The 22,303-nt window shown below is 34.7% G+C and overlaps 1 protein-coding gene across 1 annotated transcript in view; it reads right to left on the reverse strand.

Moving 5' to 3' along the window:
* The window catches only part of ROBO1 (roundabout guidance receptor 1), a 196,521-nt gene extending 174,728 nt beyond the window's left edge, over positions 1 to 21,793 (reverse strand). The window contains exons 1-2 of the mRNA XM_015824119.1: positions 21,703 to 21,793; positions 1,716 to 2,042 (exon numbers count right to left, since the gene is read on the reverse strand). Of these exons, the coding sequence (XP_015679605.1) occupies positions 1,716 to 2,042; positions 21,703 to 21,793 (418 nt within the window). The remainder of the gene's footprint in view (positions 1 to 1,715; positions 2,043 to 21,702) is intronic.
* Positions 21,794 to 22,303: the final 510 nt, after the last annotated feature.

The raw sequence follows: 22,303 nt of genomic DNA on the forward strand, positions 1-22,303 counted from the left end.
CTTTTTCAGCAAGCGGGACTGACCTAGGGTGAATTTTAAATAGGGACAATTTTAATGATTTTAATAAGACACAGCTATAAATATTTGGTTTTTAATTGGCTTTTATAGGGGAAATGTGTTGTGTTGTTTTAACATGCTGTGAGCCGCCCTGAGTCCCGTGGGGAGAAGGGCGGCATATAAGTTATAAAAAATAAATAAATAAATAAAATAAATAGTAGTTTTTAATTTCAATGTAGCCATGAATTTTGTTTAAAGTTATTGTGTGTTTCTCCACATTTTTGGAACAGATTATTTGTAGCAATAAATAAATAAATAAATGATCTCCAGCAAACATTCCACAGTAGCACAGAACTAGTATGATAAATCATTATATAATTAATGCATGGATTACTATGACATGCATGTATTTAGGAAAAATAAAATCAAGTAACAGCTATATAGAGTTATAGCTACCACACAATTCAAAACTGCTGTTTAGAGTCCAGTAACAGAGAAAAATGGTATGAAGTTGTACTCACTTAAGAGAAAGAAATGTTATCAAACTTTAATCTTATAATCAAACTCTAAGGTTTATAACAATATGCAGAATTCAAGGTATATTATTTAAAAACTGCAGGTACCAATCATAGAGCTTCACAAATATAAAAAGAAATATGTGCTGTGTTGGCACAGTGGTTAGAATGCAGTAGTGTATTCTAATAGCCAGGATTTCAATCCTAATCAGTTCAAGGTTGACTCAGCTTTCCATCCTTCCAAGGTTGGTAAAATGAGGACCCAGACTTTTGTAAGCAATGTGCTGAATTTGTGACCTGTTCAGAAAGTGCTGTAAAGCACCATGAGTGGTACATAAATCTAAGTGTTATTGCTATATATCTTGTCTGCACAAATCACAATGTACACTTAATTATTCCAATTAACAGAGAAAAATGCAAAGATACTGTGTGAGTAATCTAGATATCAGTGTACATATTTTTTACAGAATGTAGTAGTCACACAGATTATGTTTGCCAAATAATAATGCACATCGAACACAACAGCATTTGCATGATGCTACTGCATGTGTAAATGAACTAGAGAACTTAGAATAAACCTTAAACATGTAATTATTGAATAAATACACCATTATTTAAATATATTATCAATGCAATTTTACTAGAATGAATGACAAAATAATTGCTTTTACATTGCTTTTACCTTGTTCAGTAGACGTTAAGCTTTTCCCCGTGTGTATTAGTTTGGCAAAATTCTGGACTTAGTAAAAATATTTCAAAATTGTTTTATTATTATATCCATATAACACACCATTGTTTGTTATAATGGCAAGGTGGTAATGTTCAAAAACTTTTTTTCTAAATCAATGGTGGAATTCAAATATGCAAACAACTGGTTCTCTGTGTGGAGGCCGCTTCCGGGAGTCCATTCTGGGTCTGGGCAAGAAAAAATTAGCTACCGATTCTGCCAAACTGGTTGAATCCCACCACTGTTCTAAATGCATATATAGTAGCTTCATAAATTATACTTGCAAATCAGGACACTTTGATTTTACTGATTATTATCCATTCACTTGATTAGAGATATCATCTGCTTTTATGCAAAGGAAATGATTATATACAGTGCATATAACTATTTCTAAGTCTATCTATTACATCAAAACAATAGTTCTACTGTCTTCTATTTAAATAGTTGCTAAACAAAAAAGGAAACAAAAGACTTACTTGCTACTTCCAGTGATGCATTGTGACTCACAGCTTCACCAAGGTAATTCCTGGCTACACAGACATAAACTCCTTCATCAGGCCTACTTTTGCGGCCATGAACTATACGTAAGAAAAATAAAGATCCAGTCGGTAGCAACATCCGATGAGAACGAGGATCATCTTTATCAGTTTCAACCCTTTCTCCTCCTTTGTACCATTCAATCGTTGGAACTGGTCTGCCTTCAGCCTTGCAGTTCAGTGTTGCTGGTTCTCCTTTAGAAACAATTAAATCCGAAGGATGTTCGATAATTCGAGGTGGGAAATCATCTTGACGAAGACGTGAACCTAAAAATGCAAATTACATTTTTAATTTCTACTAGTATTAAAATGTTGAAGATTGGCTTAAAAAAATAAACCACAATTATAATTTATAATTTATAATTATTCTTAATGACCTTAAATAGTTAATAGTTAACGATAATTGGCAACTGTTTAATACACAGGGACTCAACTGAATATTCAGAATCTGAGGGACAAAGCAGGTCATAAGATGGTTCACAGATAACCCTTTCTCCCCAATCCCACTGCATTGGAGGGTTTGAGGCCTCAATGAAACATCGATAAAGTTCAGAATCAAGGCAATACCTTCAATATGTTAAGGGTGATGTATTGTCAATCTTACTGTCAGCTGTGAGTCACGTTGCAGTCTTAGCTCTATTGTGAAGTATTTTATGTAAATGGCAAAATAAATTTACTTAAGTGATCCTTATCAATTGGAATTCATACATTTCTATTCTCTCAAATTGAGAGTATGAAACAAAAGCTTAAGGATTTTTCTTCCTTTCCTGTTTATTATTTCCCATTATGTTTAGCTTATTTTAATCATTGCAATGTGTGTAGTTTCTTACTGTACTCTCTCTCTCTCTATCTCTTGACTGTTTGTTATACTTTACTAATACAATTTAAGGGGGAAATGTTACAATCTTAGTCATACTGTTTGTCAAGCAGTTTTAAGAGAAAGCTGTCAATCTGAGATTCTGGTTTCAATCTGTATAGATTAACAACAGTGCAATTAAATACAAACTGTAAATTTAATTTCAGATAAGCAATAAATTATAGTGGTAGGCAATGAGATGCTCTACACACAGCCTGAAATAATCTTGTCATCAATATGAATGTGATGGTGTTCACACATTACACTAGCACATGATCTTTTCAAGAAACATTATTTGGTGTATTACAATACCACACTAACACATGAATTGTGCTTTGCAAGGCAAAATAGATTATAAATATACTAAATCAAACCAGACTGTATTATGGCTTACTGTGTTTCTCCAAAAATAAGACCCGGTCTTATATATTTTTTTTGCCTTCAAGAGGCACCAGGTCTTATTTTCGGGCGGGGTGTCTTTTCCACCCACCTCCAGCATGACAGCCCCGCCCCAGCTGGCCCATGTCTTCTGTGGCCGAAGAAGCAGCTTCATTCTGCAGCTGAGAATGGAGCTCCGGCCTGCATTTTGCAGTCAAAGGCTTTTCTGGAAGGCCACTGCAGCTGAGAACCGAGCTATGTATTGAATCCATAGTTTGGTTCTTCATTGCAGTGACCTTCCGGAAAGGCCTTTGACTGTGAAATGCAGGCTTGGGAATGCCGCAAAAGTGGGCTGGCGACGAGAGACCTGGCTGCAAGGTAAGTGGGTGCGGAGCACGAGGGGCAGCTCCAGTCCCCCTATCCCCACCCTAGCTTGATTTTAAGTGTGTGCCACACCCTAAAACTAGGGCTTATTTTTGGGGTAGGGCTTATATAAGACCCACCCCCCAAAAATCAAGCTAGAGTTTATTTTTAGGGTAGGTCTTACTTTTGGGGAAATACGGTAGCATAATTCATGCACAGCAAACAGAACCTCATTGAAAGGGAAGTCTAAGACATCCAAATGATATCAGATGCCTATCCTGGTCTCTAGCAGTGTATTACTTCTAAAACTGTAGATCAGGAGTCTCAAACTGCCGGCCCGCGGGTCAGATGCGTCACGTGGAAGCCACGCTCACCCCATTGCCGGCAATGGCAAAACCGGCCCGATACGTTGCACGACATCACATGACATCGCGAGTTTGCCTGCTGTAGATACACTTGTCAGACAAAACACTAAAATGTCTTAATATGAATGTTCCTAATTACATATTTTAAAAAATCAGCTTAATTTTATCCACAGTTGTATCACCCTTTCTGTATGTCAGCTGAAACAAGATCTCATTAACTTAACTTCATAAGTTAATGAAGTCTGTAGCTAGGGACCAGTTTCTTTATTCACCTGATTAACCTGATCAGATCTGAATATGCAAATCAAAGGAAAAAGGAAAGCGGAAAGGTTACTTTGCTGACCCATACATCTACATGTTCCTGGCTTAGTAGCAAGCAGATAAATATTTTGATGCTGCTTACTAGCAAATATTTAAGCCTTTTAATGTGCCATATTACAACTATCTTCCAAAGCTGCTGTTACTATAAGGAAATAGTGCATTGAGCCTGAATAGCTACTCTAATTAGGAAACCGAACCCTGAAGCTAATTGAAATCATTTGAGATAATGTTGCTCACCATGGACAAACAAAATGGTGATACCCAATTTCTCTACAGTAAGATACTACAGCAGTCAAGCCCTCCAAATCCCCATTAACCCACTAACCTGATCGCCAAGGCCAAGAATATACACACAAGTCCCTGAATTTACTGTTGTGGTGTGTATGTGTGTGTGTGTATTACTAGCATAATTTACTAATTATACTATTCTTGGGTTTCTTTACCATTTTTATGATAACTATTATGCTCCAGTAATTTGGTAATTTGGTCTTTTGTCAACAAAAGTAAGTATTAATGACAGAATTGGTCCATACTGATTAACACTGGATTTATGTGGAGGAAGACTTTGATCTAGAGCAGGGGTGTCAAACTGGTGGCCCCCAGGCCGGATGCCTCACATGCAGGCCATGCCCACCCCAGCTCTGCAAAGGCAAAAAACCATCATGATATATCACAATACGTGACGTGATTGAGTTTGAAACCCGTGATTTAGAGCTTCGCTTTTTTTCTTAATTTTGTTGTACAATTTCTCCTTTTCTACAGCAAAGTTGCAGTTGTTAAGTGAGTTTTGCCTTATTTTACACCCTTTTTTGCCAGGATTCTTAAGTGAATCACTGCAGTTGTTAAGTGAATCATGCAGTTATTAAGCAAATTTGGTTCCCCCCATTGACTCTGCTTGTTAAAAGCTGGCTGGGAAGGTTATAAATGGTGACTCATGACCCTGGGACAGTGCAGCTGTCATAAATATATACCAGCTGCCAAGCACCCAAATTCTGATCACATGACCATGGGAATGCTGCAAAATTGTACGTGTGAAAAAGGTCATAAGTCACTTTTTTCAGTGCTGTTTAACTTCAAATAGTCATTAAATGAAAGATTGTAAGTCTAGTATAACAAAATAATTGCAATGTTGTATTTTGTACAGTAGCATACAGTTGTATACATGTCAATCTGAAAAGAAAATTTATTTCAGACTTGATCCTGAATAGATATATGCAAGTTTATGTTGACAGAAATACTGCAAGTTTGTAAGTACTATAAATACACATAAGCAACTGAAGTGAGGACTATAACATAAAAGAAACAAAGTCTGGTATGAATTAAAGGATTTTTCCATGAAGTAAAAAGGATAAAAGTACAATTTATTAATTCCTTTCCAGAAGCTTCTTCAAAAACCTATCATGTAGACACTGCTGAATTTTTGTGTTTGATTTCTATTCAAACATGCAGTGAAGGTGGGGTTTTGTGCATGGTTTTCTACTACATAATAGTTACAACCATACAGTGGTTTACAGAGCTCTGGGTTATGTGAGTTATTAGCTCCTGTGACAGAAAGCAGAAAAGCAAAATTTTAGGAGCAATTTTGCAGACACATTTATACTTTTAGAAAACAAAATATTTCAAACAGCCTTTTAAAGGATTAGTAACAAATCCCTAAAGGAATGTGGCCAACCTCAGTCATAGTGAAACTTTAAAGTTAACATTCCCAACATTCAAGAAGCATTAGAAAACTCCAGGTTAATGAGGCACTAAAGAATAAAAGGTGTGACCCTTTTACAGGTAAATCAACATGATTATTCCCTAATGGAGTCTGTAATCTAAGTGAACAGTCTAACCAAAATACCTTTAAACTTTCATTGTCACTGAGGAAATGGGAATGTAAACTGCATAGAGATAATCTTTCATTTACCTATTACTTCTCCATAACATTTAACTGAAACAATATTTATTTTATTTATTTTATTACATTTATTTTAACTTAATTCTTCATTATTTCATTTCTTTTAAAATAGGAAAAGATATTTGGGAATGCACTAAAAGTCTGCCTAGCCCAACATCCTCTTCCTCAGTACCAACGAAAATAATATGACAGCCTACAAGCAGAAAATTAGTGTAATAGCAGCCACTTACTTACTGAGAGATATATTATTTTGGCTGTGGTTTGTTCTTCAAACTTGTTTTAATATAATTCCTGAATGTTTCGTTACCAAACTAGGTAACATCATCAGCAGGATTTTCTTGTCCTATTTCTCTTTAGCTCATAAGCATCTTGTGTGCCAGTGTGGTCAGTTATTTGGAGCTATATTGAATTCCGAGCAGCTGATTAATTCTCTTGTGGATTGGCACTCAAAAGGTCTGGTTTCTTACATATTGATTTGTTGGACTGCCAGTTCAAAGTTTCAAAGTTATATGGGTGTAAAGTTATTGAGACCTGATTTTCCACCAAAGGAGCAGTTAACAAACATACCGATTTAGATCCAACATATCAATCGGAGAGTTTCCACCCCCCTCTGATGAAGCCTGAGCTGCCTAGCAACAAATGGTTTTTGTTTTGTTTTTTAAAAAAAAGGCTGCTGCCTGCTTGGGAGGCAATTTACAATACTGTAGTTCCTGAAACCTGAAACAGCTGATTGGCAGCCGGAAACAGCCTGCAGCACTTCAGGCAGCCATCGGAGGAAATAATAAGTCAAATCTTCGTTCATTTAACGACCCATTTGATTCAATTAATGAGTTTGATTTTAAAATGTTGTAATATTGAGTCTGATTCATTTGACAATTATGAGCCTAATGTGCAGGCTTTATTAGGCTCATACTTCGGGGACTACCTGTAACTCTGTTTGGAAAAAAGTGTTATTTTCTCATAAGCAGTAATTTATTTAATCAAAAACATGGTTTATAGCAGGATTCCTAATAAAATTAGGGACATACTAGTAAATCCTCACTTTCCAACCTGTCATTGAATATGCAATCATTGCTGCATCCTCACAGTTACATGATCATGATTGGAAACCAGCTTATTGCCATTGTGACTAGCAATAAGCAAAGTCAATGGGGAAGCCAGCAAGAAGTCGAAGTCACAGTTACATTATGTCACACTTAACAACCATGGGTGATTCACTTAATGACTATAGCTGGAACTGAAATTGTAAGTTGGGTACATGATGTCATTTGGCAAGGGACTCACCGATGATGTGAGGATTACCTGTTATACTCTTAATATTATTATATTATTATTTTCTCCTATGTTCTATTATCTTTTCTATAGATTAATCTGTTACACTGGTTGACAGTTCATATTGTCAGTTTTAAGTGCAAGTCAGATCTCCCCATCCTGAAACTGTAAATCTCCTTTAAGTCCCTGACATGTGAGAAAAAAAGCTACTGAACAATACTGGAAAAAGTGTTAAGAAGGGGAAAGCAGTTGGGATACATCAAGATTTTCATTTTACCCATATTAAACCTAATATGGTATGCAGCCATTAATATTTAGATGTAAATAGACAGCTATTTATTTTTATTCATCCAATCAATCAATTTAGGTTGAAATATAAAAATAACAATCCCCATAAACAGCAAACAGATGGCAATTCTAATCAACACATAAACTACTGTTCACACAGCAAGGGCTCTGATCATCTCCCATAGCCTGGGAGAAGAGCCAGATATGAGGCCCAAAAGACCCTTGAAACTAGTATGAGGGGAAATATCACTCTAATTCACAATCCAAAACAGAAAAAGAGGAATTGCTCAAAAGAATAAAAGAGATAATAGATGTGGCAGGAATGCCTGATGCTTCAAAACCACGTAGATGCATTCTATACAAGAGGCAAGTCCATCTCAGTTGAGTGTCCTGCCTGAAACCATGAGTAAAAAGGAATATGTAAATCAGTGTACTTGAAAAAGAATTCTTCCTGATCCCAAGGAAGGAGGGAGGCAGGGAGGGAGGAAGGAATATATATCTGCTGAATTCTATGGGATGTACTGCTACAAAATTATGTATAAGATTGCAGCATGAGTCTCAAAACCTTGTTCTTTCTTGATTATTAATTATAGGGACTTGTGTGGGAAACTGTTGATGTCATGAGTAGGAACAGAAAGCTATGTCAGCAAGTGTAAAACGTGCACTATGATTATAGTTTGCCTTCATGCTAGATAGATAATTGAACTTATTTTAAAATCTTGAATAAGTTTTCCTAATAACATTTGTTTAATCCAATATCTATTTTGAATTTTTCTATTTCTTTCATCATCTAATACTGTAAAAGTAGCAGCATAACTAATCTGTTATGACGTTTCTCAAAAAAAAAAGTACCAAATTGTCATAGATGGAGGACCATGATGACCATTTTCAGGTATGATGGTACATATGCTACCCTATATGCACAACAAACTGATCTAAACATGTAAATGCCTTTTGGGTGAGAGATGGAGTGGGGAGAAGTCTTGAAACCATTTTTAGACAAGATCATTCTCATATATTTTAATTTCTGATATTTATTTTATTTATTTATATCTCACTTTTATTATTTTTTTACAAATAACTCAAGAAAGTGAACATATCCAACACACTTCCTTCCTCCTCCTATTTTGCCCACAACAGCAATCCTGTGAGGTGAGTTAGGTTGAGACACCCAGCTGAGTTTCATAGCTAAGTATGTACATTTCATACATACATACAGGTAGTTCTCGGCTTACAACAGTTTGTTTAGTGACCATTTAAAGTTACAAAGGCATTGAAAAAAGTGACTTGTGACCATTTTTTACACTTCTGACCATTGCAGCATCCTCATGATCATGTGATTTACATTCAGGTGCTTGAAAACTGGTTCATATTTATGACGGCTGCAGTGTCCTTTCGCAAACTTTCCAAGCCAGATTTACTTAACAACCATGTTACTAATTTAACAACTGCAGTGGTTCATTTAACAAATGTGATAAGAAAAGTCGTAAAATGGGGAAAAACTCACTTGACAAATTTCTCACTTAAATTTTGGGCTTAAATGTGGTCGCAAGTTGAAAACTACCTGTTTTATATCTATGAAATTCTATATAAATAGGTACAATTGTTTTAATATGCTTGTTATAACAATCAATGATCTGTAGTTATTTGTGGTTGCTTAATATTTATTTCTGATATATGTTCTATCTTACTTAAGAAATGAAACATATTTTCCTTTTCACTCTATCCTCCTTTAGTTCACCAGAATTCTTTTAGCACCTAGCACAGGGGTGTCAAACTCAATTTCATTGAGGGCCGCATCAGCATTGCGGTTGCCCTTGGGGGGGTGTGTGGCCAGGGTGGATGCGGCCTACTGGATGGGTGTGGATGGAGTGGGTGTGGCCTATTGGGTGGGCATGGTCAGTTCTACATTGTTTGCGTCAAGGGTGCCTGTGAGGGCCTGGGCAGGAGTGGGACAGATCTGAGGGTCTCTGGCAGAAGGGGCTGGGACCGGGGCAAGTGCCAAGGCATGGTGCATTTCTTCATTCCTCACAAAGGGTGACACCTCCCCAGCATGCACCCAGGGGGCAGGGCCAACGCGGCAGGGGCTGTTTCCTCTCTGTTTCTGGACGGCCTTGTGGAGCTAAGACTGAATGCATTTCAGCATAGATGGCCACTACAAAATTGTACCTTGGCTCCCGGCCAGCCTGGGCCAGGGCCAAGGCAGCAGGGGCTGTTCCCTCACTGTTTCCAGGATGGCTTCGCGGGCCACATGAAACCACTTCGCGGGCCGCATCCAGCCCCCGGGCCTTGTGTTTGACATGTCTGACCTAGCACATAATAAAATAAACAGAGTTTAGTGACAACCTATATAAATAAAAATATGTATAGTGATGTATAATCTCAAGACTATGAATTCTAACAATAACCATCATTCAGATGTTCTCAGTTACTTCTGTATTGCACTGAAGACTAAGTAATGCAGAAATACTGCTCTGCTTAAATAAGTATTCATAAAACTAAGCAAGATTTGACCTCAATGCATCCCCCCACTGAAAGAATTTACATTCTCACATCACAGTTTTCTAGAAGAACAAAATAGTTAAAGGGTATTAACTGTAAAATGAGCTACCACCATTTCATTTTCTGTCCAGATTTCCTCAGGGTTTTCTTACTGCCAATTCAACATTGTCAACATATCACATTATACAGAAAATCTGCAGTGCACATTTAATTATCTGAATTTTTCCCCTTTTTGCACGCACAGTTACCATCTGTATAAAATATTGTGTACAGAGGAACAACAACAATTGGGGGATAGCTGGGGGGAGCATTTTGCTAAAAAATGAACAGAGGTCACAGGAGTGGTTGCATTGCATAGACAGATGGTGTCAAGACACCACTTTATTAGTCAAATTTGGCAGGGGAGGGATTATGGCTACTTTATAAAACACACTAAAACTTAGTATGTAACTTAAACAGAACACATTTAAAATATTGTGTTGCCATTTGGCAGATAACATCTCTTACCAACATATTGTAAATCTAGCTATTGTTCATTTCAGTTTGCTTATAGCTTCCTCTATAGATGCTATTAGAGAATGAGCTCTTAAAATATAAAGAAGAAATTAGACTCTGAAAGAACAGCTGAGCTCAACAGATGATAAGGCTAAATCTCATGTTTATTATAAAGCTGGGATGCATATTTGTTCTGGAGTTTCTTGGGTGATTTTAGGAAAAAACTCTTTAAATTTTTAACAGAGATGACACAAAATTACAGAATTTCAAACAATTAACTTCAACAGTTGTGTCACCAGACTCTAGGGTGGTAATAGTTTACTGATTTAATTAATCCACACAAATAGAAAATAGTTTATATAGCATGGATTATAGTTTATGTACTATATTTGAGCCAAACCAGTTGATATTTGTTAAACAAACTATATTTACTAAAGTATATGAACCAAACAACAAAAGCTGCTAGAGGAACATTATATATAAAAAAATGAGAAACTGAATGGAATTTGACAGATTTTTTGTTAAATTAAGAATAAATATGGTTCATTAATCAGCATGTTATGCAAAAAGTTTAAAAATTAGATATAACTTCTTAAAATTTGGATTTCTCTACTTTGAAATTTCTAATATCCCATAGAATTATTCCATAAATAAAGCAATACTGTGATGAAATCTAAGTTTAACAATTCTGATGAGTCAATTTAACCAAATGAGAAAGAATATTTATAAAGCTCTGAATTTTTGAACATGAAACGCCTACCATTATTAGCAGTATTAATATAAGGCTACCACATTAAAATGTAGGGTAAACTGAAATTTTAAATTTAAGATTTCAATTTTACTGAATTAGTATTTTTGTTCCTAAAAATAATTTAAATGACATTAGTTTTTATATTATTGATTTATGAAATTATCTATTTTAAACTGTATATCAAACGAGGACCGACTTGATAATTAACCGACAGTTACCAATATCCTTACAAAGCATGGCCCGGGGACCCAATACTTTTAGAAAGAACAAGGCTATGAATAACTGAAAGCAATACTTGTATAATAAGAAATGGCTCCTTTCCTTTCAGCAGAAAAACAGCAATATTACATATTACTTATATTTTCCTTATCCTTATGTCTTCGTCATCACCGTCATCTACTGCTGTTTTGAGTTAATCTATAAATCAAAGTGTTTCATATGATACATTGTTCCTAATTAAAAGCAGCATTTTGTCTTTTAAACAACACTGTGAACCTTATTTGAAGAACATTTTTTCCACTGGCATGCCACAACCCACAAAAGTAGAAGGAAATCCATTGCAAGCTTTTGGGAAAGGATGAAGCATTACTACTGGCTAACTAGTACATTATGTCTGCAAATGAAGCCAGATGTTTGTTCTAACATTTTATTTGCTGTGCAGACTGCTATGGGTAGTAAAGAAGTATTTAAAATGAGCCTTTGTTCATTATATCAAATGTAAAGAAATTGGGAGGGGGCAGGGGGGAAAAAGACACAGCATCATTATTTGCCACAGACTAAAGACAGGACCTGCCTTTCCTTGTTTTTTTTTTAAATCATTCCAAAAGCAGATTGATTATGTGCCATCAAGTTGGTGTCAACTCTTAGCAACCACATAGATAAACCGTTAAAAGCAAACACACAAAACCAGACTCCCCTATTTATTCAAATACTAATGTTCAGGGATGTATTTTTATGCACAATGCTGGCACCCGCCAACTGATTTTGAATGATTTGTGGCTGAACTGAAACATAAACATCTCAGCTATTTTTATCTGTATGTGGAGAAAAATGGACATTTAGACATGTCCGATATGATTCAAAATAGATTGTAGGGCCAGAAGTGGCTTTGGTCCCTGGACAACATCTGACATTGTTAACAATTGAGGAAAATGAAAATAGTAGGGAAGATGGGACATGTCAACTAGTTGTGAACTGTGCTAATAGCAATGACAGCAACTGGGAGTGGATAAGTGGTAAGGCAGTGGACTGGTCAGGGAAGATAGAATATGCCAATGCTATATTGAGTCATCACTGACATATAAGGAGATAATAGAAAGGGATGGAACAAAAAAATACAGATAGAGAAGCTGATGGGATATGCCATTTTGAAATTGGTGGACTCATTGGCTGAAGACAAGCATGGAAAGTGATGAAGAGATTTAGAAATAGTCGGCCAATAAATGTGCCATGTTGAAAAGGACAGGAGAGAGGGGCAAATTGGTTCAACTTTGCTCTATCTACCTTATAAAATAATTCCAGAGTCACTCAGAATTAGTCCAGGTTTCTGCTTTGTTTGATCTGAAACACTTTAGTAGAACTGCAATTCACTGTTTGATGCTTGTTTGTTTGCTTCAATTTGAAACAACATGTTTTTATTAGCAATTCAGTTGTTATAGGTACTTTGAATTAGCTTTGAAAAATAAACAAAAATAAAACAATAGACTCTAGGTTTTTCATATGCACAAATAGATTTTATCACCTTGTATAGACAGATGGATATGAACTTATATTACAAGTTGTGAATATGACTGTTATAAGAAAAAATAACGATCAATGAGGCCTGATGTTTAGAGAATTACAGCCCAGTTGGGTGTATATTTTAAATCAAACTCTTTTTTCCATAGTTAATAAAATCTGTAAATATACTTGGATACGGCTATTTTGTTCACTTGCAGAACATACCTTATTTCAAGTTAATAAGATAAATAGGAACAATCTTCTTATGCAGGCAGGAGCTTTTCGACTATTCCAGTAAATTTCTTATTATTTAGTACTTAATAACTGTCGTTCTATTTCAGCAGTAACGGTAACATATCCTACTTATAATTATTCCACATTTTAGAATTTCAAAGCAATGAATGAGACAAAGAGATAAGAAATACAGATACTTAAATAAATAAAAAGGCATCCAATAGTTAGCTGTGCTTCCTGTGCAAAAAAGGTTATTTGTAACATATGGTTGCCTAGCCAAACTGTTCCACAATATACCAAAATCCAATTACTTATATGTTATAAGCTATGCTGTAAATTGTACATTTGCATGTTAGATTAACATAATGTGTCAGCTTTCAGTTAATTATTAGAAAAGACCAAATGGTCATGGAAATTAACAACTTGGCACTTAATAATTTGTTTTATTCAATAAATTACAGGGGGGAAATTTGTTACATGCGAATTGAGATTCTGAAATATTTTAACATTTAGTATTTCCATGAATAATAGCAGTGCTCAGTCCTGAATCTCCTATATATAGTTTACATTAATTGTAATTTAGCCAAACATGTTTATACATTTTAAAGAGCTTTCTTTAAATTGTTCTCATCTAATTAAGATAAGAGCAATGATGCTACAGGTATTATTTCATCTCAGATAGTCTAACTAAAAATAAACTACTTTTGTATGCAAGAAAATAAGTATTCAGAGTTAAAGACACAGAATTTCTAATATTTATAGACACACAAGTGGATCCTTAATGCGTTCATTAAATTAAATATTCTTCTGATTCAGCATTCCACTTAAATTTCTGTGCCAATTCTCATTCCTGTAAGTCATGCATAAGGCTATATATTAGCTCTTCTTCCTAGATAGGAAGACAAGAGTTGCTATTTCCTAAAGCCAAAATTTTTCTTTCAAATTGTGTAAGAAACTATTTTATTAACCATCCAAGATACTATGATTTCATTTAGATAGGATAAGCCAAAAATCAGTGGTTTTTTTTCACTGAGACTGACCTTGAACCAAGATGTCCCCAGTCCTTGTAGCATATGTCAATTGCTATACAAACTTCCTTATGAATGGAAATGGTCAGCCATCAAGTCAAATCTCTCTCTCTCTCTCTCTCTCTCTCTCTCTCTCTCTCTCTCTCTCTCTCTCTCTCTCTCTCTGTGTGTGTGTGTGTGTGTGTGTGTGTTAGAGAGAGAGCATGTATGTATGTAATCTTAAAACATAGTTAAAACAAAATGCTTTCACTGATCAGTATTGGGGTTAATGTCTTGCTATTGCAAATGTGTAAGCTATTTTAATCAAAAAAGCTCACAGATTCCCATATAAATCCACAAGAGGCTATGGTTTTATTCCTACTGCTAGCGAGAGCCCTAACTAATTGCACCAGCAAGCATGGTATTATTACAAAAAGGACCCATTCTTCAGAGTAGCTGAACCTTGGAATGGAGAAGAAATAAGGAACAATGTATCAAAGCAGTCAAATACAACTTGACATGGGGGTTGGGAAATAAAAGAATAGATGACTTCAAAAGAAGGTTTCATTATAAAAAGGCAACACTGGGGCAAAACATTGTGATTTTTAAATCATGCAAGTAAAAATAGAAATTTATTATATTGTACTTCATCTTAACTGAATGAATATAATTTGATTAGAAACTACATTACAGCATTTACTTTACTTTTCTATTTAGCCATTAAAACTCAAAGATCTAATATTGAATAGTTATTAAACTATGTTCCACAACTACAAAGGTTAAACACAAAAGACCTACATTTTTTTCCAATGGCATTTAAATGCATTCAATTACTATCAGGTCTTCCTAATATTAAGATTATATTTGTAATAGATAAACAGAATGCTTTAAAATGCTTTCAATTTTAAGCATTAAATAATACAGTAATCAGCATTCAAATGTTTGAAAGATGCAAATTATTTTTATCCAACTGGTAAAAATGCCTGCATAGTTGTAACAGAGTTGTTACAGAGTATGGTTACATCATATTTTAACATTATTTCTATCAGTACCATATTGTGCAAGTACAACTGATAAACTAAAGTTACTTTAGCATTTTGATTGCTAACTGTGCTTAGGACAATCTCTTTCAGAAGGTCTATCATTAAATTGAATCCTTCTCAGTAGTTTTTTCCACACATTTTTAAACTTTATATCTTATTAAATGTCATTTTTAATCTTATTACTGTATCATCTTAACAATATTATATCTATGTTGTGATGTAATACAGAATATGATTTTAAAAGAATCCAAACTATCTTTAACCCCCAACACAGAACTCTATCAAACTATTATCATGTTTTCAAACATAAACAAGCAAATACATGCAAAATTGTTCTTCCATTTACAATGCCAAGTAAGAAGTTATTTATCTGAACTACAATGCTTCCTTTTTTAAACTAACTTGCATGTTTGCTGTCATTTCAAACTTGAATATTGTAAGAACTTTCCAGTTTAAACTTGTAGAAATGCTATAATTAAAAAAGTGACATTTAAATAGTGCATTATAAGTAACTAATTATTTTCTAATATATGGGATACAATTTCTTCCAATAACCCTGCAAAATCAAATAATCATATAAAAAATCAATAAAAAATAAGCAAAGTTCAGTAAAAAAATGAAAAAAAATCGAGCGGCCTACGTACTTGTATATGCCTAAGTGAATGAACATACTGAATGCTGTATTTAATTTAGGAATATGTTGCACAACTGAGGTATCATTAAATATGAGATATGATTTCATTGCTGCGGGCAAGACCTACAGATGAAACCAGTTAAGTTTAGAACATTTTAACAGGTGTTAAAAGGGTCTTTAAGATATTTAAGTCCTCAAAAACAATCTTGATTTAAATCAAATTGCCATTGATAACTTTTTATCTACAGGTGGTCTTCTACAATTGGGAGCACAATTTCCACAATTTCCATTTTTAAACAAGTTGTTAAGTAAGTTATTCCAGATTTTGCAACTTTTTTGCCATGGTTTTAAGTGAATCACTGCAGTTATTAAGTCAGTGTTTCTCAACCTTGACAATTTTAAGGCATGTGGACTTCAACTCCCAGAATTCCACAGCCAGCAACGCTGGCTGTGGAATTCTGGGAGTTGAAGTCCACATGCCTTAAAATTGTCAAGGTTGAGAAACACTGTATTAAGTGAACCATGTGTTCATTAAGCAAACCCAGCTTCTCGCTGGGAAGGTGGCAAATGGTGATCAGGGTTCCTGAAAGACATTACAATTGTGTATACTATCTAACAAGTTATATGTGTGTATGTGTATATGTATGTGTGTGTACAGATAGACAGGCAGACAGACACACACACACACACACATACATACACACACTCAGGTACTAGTCAATCATACTGGTTGTCAAGTACCTGAGTTCTGATTATGTGATCATAGGGATGCTATAACGAGAAGCAATCATAAGTATTTTTAATGCCATTATAACTTCAAATGGTCACTAAATGAATGGTTGTAAATCAAGAATTATCTGCATTTCTAAACATACCAATTGATCACTAAGGGATGGTAATTTACCATTCAATAAACACTTTAAAAATGGCAGTACTGCAAATTTAAGCTTCAGAAATGTCCAGCAATAGAAACTTAAAACATTCACTTCATTCTTCCCTTTCACTCCACCTTTGCCCTGCTATACCTCTATAAACTTTTCCCCCCTTCCGTCTTAATTTCTATCAAGAAACTACTGCTATTCTTGGTTCAAGTTCACTATTACATAAACATCATATTATTTTGTGTTCACTCACTTTTGAAATATAATGTTATCCTACGCTAAATGCATTTTAGCCAACATCAGATCTGTTTATCACCCAGGATTCACTTTGTAAAACTGAACAAGAATTGAAATCCTTTCTTCTTTCACCATTCCATTATATATCTTATAATAATACATTCTGTTTGTTGGAAATATTCCAAAGGCTTCAGAAATCATGAAGTTGTATAAGAAACAAGAACAGTTTACTTAATATGTTATTTAATCTTTGAGATTAACTCTTTGTGGTGAAAACACACTTCACTAAAATATGATCTGATCAGAAAAAATGCTTTAATTTCTCATGTCTAAAGACAGGAAGATTATTGGGCAGTTAGATGGATGGTCCAAAGGGACTGGTAACCTATCAAAGATTTAGAAAATAGGAAATTATTCTTTCCCTGACTTCTCAAGCTTTGTTTTCCTACAGTCCCAGCAATAGGATAGTCCCTATCATCTTTTCCTTTACGCTCTGTATCTAGGCATATTTCAGTTACTTATTTATTATAGGAATTGTGGTGTGAACCACAAAATTCAGATCTTACAGAGCATATTCAATACAGTATCCATTCAAAACTATTTCCCATCGAACTGATATGAAAATACTATTGACTCAATCAACCTAGACTTCATGCAATCATCACCTAGTATCTCCAAAAATACAATTACAAGGCATTTGACATTTATAGACATTTATATAATACCACAGATTCCACTTTCTCTATTATCCTGGCACTCCCTTAATCCAATATTCACTGCAAGATGTACAAAAGACTGAAATCAGATATGGCTACTGCCAAACTTCTAAGCTCTATTTCCTAGTTGTGCTTGGTAATGGGAGCTATTCCGTGCTCTTACTTTGGGCTATATTATCAAATTTTCCATTCTTTCTCAGTAGGAGGGAACTAGTTTCCAAAAGAACAGGGAGGAAGCTTTAATTTATTTTTTCACTCTTGTCTTTTCCTTTGGCTTGCCAATCTTTTAGCATAAGCAAGCAATTTGTACATAAATTTCACAGTTCTTACTGCCCCCAATAGATCATTCTGTCCTTTGTGACTGAAGATTAAGATATCACTACTTCATTAGGTAGATATGAGATGGAGAAAAATTCATTGTGTGCAGTTTGGCTGCTGAATTGTCTGCTATGCCACTAGCTATCTATCCAGTCCAAACTGGAAGCTAAGAAAACATTGAAAGTGCTGCAACATGTTGTTGGTTACTGTTCCTTTGAGTATCCCAGAATTTGTGCAGTTCATTTCTTAACTATATACACAATTATATGAATACTGCAATTCTATTTCACAGATTCATGTCATTTGAAAAAGTAATTTTGGCCATCAAATCAAAACAGCATTCCATATTAACACATTACCAGGATGACAATTCAGCCTCCACTTTAAAACTTTCATTCTAAGGACAACTAATCCTTTTCCACTTAATTTGATGATTGAGGCAATTATAGATATTTACTCAAACTTTGTTCAAATGGTCCTCTTCCTAAAAAAATAGTATAATTGTTGAGAAAAATAATTCATTAAATGCTATTTGAATATAAGCATAAACAATTGCATTTAAGTGTTATTTTTATAATAATAATAATAAAGTTGGAAGGGACCTTGGAGGTCATCTGGTCCAACCCCCTGCTCAGACAGGAAACCTTATGCCATTTCAGACAAATGGCTGTCCACTCTCTTCTTGGAGCCTTCACCACCTCTGGAGGCAAGTTGTTCCACTAGTTAATTGTTCTCACTGTCAGGAAGTTTCTCCTTAGTTCTAGGTTGCTTGTCTCCTTGATTAGTTTCCATCCTTTGCTTCTTGTCCTGCCTTCAGGCGCCTTGGAATTATTGGTTTTCAAAGAATAAAAGTTGTTAGGAAGCTCAAATGCAATATATGTAGGCCTTACTCAACAAAAGTAATTGGGATTGGAATTTCTGCCACTAAGTGATAGGATCATAAAGCACAACATCATGTGACTGCACTGTTCTGCAACACAAATTCTGGCATTTCTTGTTTCTATTGTTAAATGAATCCCATGCCATTGTTAAACAAAGACGTCATGTGGTCACTATTTGTGAGCTCTATTGGTTTCCCATTGACTTTGCTTGTAGGAACTCAGCAAAGAAAGTCACAAATGGCAATCATAAGACTATGGAACTCTGTGATATTGTAATTGTGAATCGAATGCCAAGCACCTGGATCATAATTACATGATCTCAGGAGCACTTTGACCAACATAAGTCTAAATGGTACCAGTCATAGGTACCATTCATTCGGCCCAATCATAGATGCAAAGAGTCACTGAATTAATGGTTGTTAAATGAGAACCAATAATAATTTAGGACAATATTGACAAAAGGGCTGAAAACACCTCATTTAATTAATTTGTTGCAACTATCTTCATACAGTTGAAATTTATGTTTTACTGTATGACTGTAAGGAACTATATTATGAATATTTATCTCAGAAATTGAATGTCACTGTAACTCTTCTAAGCCTTAAGCTGCTGCAGGAAATTAATATTAATTATTGTTTTAGCATTTAGAATTATTTTAGATAATATACAGAAATTAGCTTATGGATTCAAGACTTTTTAAATACGGTATGCTTTTTATATCTTTTAAATTGTATTGTTTTTATGTTTTTTAAAATGTTGTATGCAACCCAGAGTGATGTATGTGAGATGAGCAGGTACATATATACAAACAATAACTAAATAACATTTAATATAAAAAAAATTCATTAATTTTCAATGAAAATGTAAATTAAAGCAAAAAAATTTATGTATGACAAATCATACATAAAAACTTTCATGTATTTTATTCATGCTTTAATAAAAAAAAGTTTTCAAGTGCTTTACTCCATTACTAAGCCATTCATGTTAGCTTTCTGTGTAATTTCATTTTTCTTTCTATATAATTTCAAGAGTTCATATTCAAAAAGCAATAATAGGCATACAAATTTACAGTTTGTCTTTGAATTCCTTAGTGATAAGGAATGCAAACTCATTTTAAATGTGTAGATATAACTGCCTCCTTAATATTTTTTAAATGTGAGAATTATATTTTCAATGTTTTTTTCTATGTGAAATTTAAAGAAATAGAGTGTCAACTCTATTTCAATACTACCCAATTTTCACCTTTCTCTCATTACAAATATAATAAAAGGAAGAAAACAAGAGTTTCTTTGTTTGTGTACATTAGCTCAAAGCTGTAAAAGTCGTTCAGTGGAACTTTACTATGTTTTCACGTTTCTTTGCTTGTAACAACATTCTAGTCTCTAAAATTACATGGAGTGCAGCCAGACTAAGGTAATCACCCTTCACTCTTGATTCATGAGCTAGGAGAAACTGCTTTCTTTGTATTACAGTAAAGAGGTAATTTCCTCAATTTATTACCTTTCTTCTTTAAAAAATAAATCTGGCAAAGAAAAAAAGATATTATATATACTTACATCCTGAAAACTAAAAATGTATGCAGCTTGTCCTAATCAAAATCCCCATTTTTCCAGATAAATATTTCATACAAGAAACAAAATAATGTCATTAATATTAAACAAAAAAAAACAACCCACTGCTATCAGTTAACAATCATTTAATAAATATATATTTAAATATAAAAAACATTTCAATACATTTTATGTATCATATTTCTAATCCACTATTAATGCATGGAACACCTTCCTCCATTTTTATTCTCATAACAATTCTAGTTGGGCTGAAATACAGTGACACATTAAAGCCTTTCAGTAATCTTTCTTAGCTAGATGTAATTTGAACATCTATAGCATGAGAAAATAAAAGTTCATGTCAGTTTACTAGCAATGTATTTGGTAACAAAATTGTCATGTATTCCCATAATAAAGTTGGAATATACTTTAAAACCAGTAGTATTAATAAATTATATTTGAAAACAGCCTTGTTCACATGGGACATAAAAACAAAAAGGGGAAACTAAACAATTGCTTTCAACTCTACCTTACATATCTATTCTTTCTACTGAAATATTTCTTAAAAACAGGGTAGTAACACATCTAACTATATGGAAACATTATATGGAACACAGATTTTAGTTGTCTGCATAATCATCATCCTTTCCAGAATCTTTTCTCAAATTTAGTATCACTATATACAGTATTTTTTAAGCTGAACCAAATGGGTTCTAATTCAAGGAACTGAATTTAAATGCTTACTTCTGCTCAATGGCCTGTTTATAACTTCAAGATTAGGATAAATGCATTTCCTCCCAAAAATTCACAACAATGTAGACTTACATTATATATTTAGATTAGCTGTGCAGATTTTATAAAGACCTATTCTGGCCACCAATTTCAAATATATTTAAAAGGTCCTTCCTTCCTTCCTTCCTTCCTTCCCTCCCTCCCTCCCTCCCTCCTGTCCTGTCTCCATATCTTTCTACCTATCAAATCATGTCAGCTAGAGTAGGTCCTCTACCAGAAGACTGAAGTTTGAGGTCCTATGCAATATGTCAACTGTTCCTACTCTTTTTGGACAGCTCTGATATTATTCCTGTGATGTGTTAGAGCCACTTGCCCAGTTTGTGAGTCACAGCCCTGAGTGCTCATACTACCACTCGAGCCACTTTGACCTTTACTTTCCAAATCCTTTCTAGTTCCTCCTTCCAGCCCTCCTCCACAATCTCACACTCTTCTTTCCTGATGTTACTGTCTACATCTATCACCACCATTGTCTTTTGTTCCTCGTCTACTACCACAATGTCTGCTTGACTGGCCATACCTGCCTGTACATCTGGATCTGGAAGTTCCACAGGATCTTAGCTTTCTTAATCACCATGATCTTCTGTGCAATCTCCCATCCGCACTTGGGAGGGTTCAACCCAGGCACTGTGCAAATATTCCTGTGTGCAATGCCAGCTACTTAGTTATACCTTTCAATGTATGCTGTTCCTGCTTGCATCTATGTGTTGGACATCTCTGAAGCCTCTCTGAATAGCCTCGACTTTGGGTCCTGTCTAGTGTGGTAGACCTCTGATTGTATACATCTGGTGTTTTTGTGCTTCGATTATCAGTGCCTCACTGTTGTCTTTTAGTCCAGTTTTTTCCAGCCACTGGTAGGGTTTTGCAATGTCTGTCACTTCAGCTATCTGTTGATAGTACATTCCATGCAGGCTCTTGTCTGCTGCTGCCTCAGACATTCTCTCAGTAGTTCATATTTGGGTGCCATCTTTCTTGATGTACTCCTGGAAGCTGTGGGTTTTATCCATGGCAGTGACATTCACCAGATG

The sequence above is a fragment of the Protobothrops mucrosquamatus genome, unplaced genomic scaffold (assembly GCF_001527695.2).
Source record: "Protobothrops mucrosquamatus isolate PMUCROS unplaced genomic scaffold, P.Mucros_1.0 scaffold_185, whole genome shotgun sequence".
In the NCBI taxonomy this organism is placed as follows: domain Eukaryota; kingdom Metazoa; phylum Chordata; class Lepidosauria; order Squamata; family Viperidae; genus Protobothrops; species Protobothrops mucrosquamatus.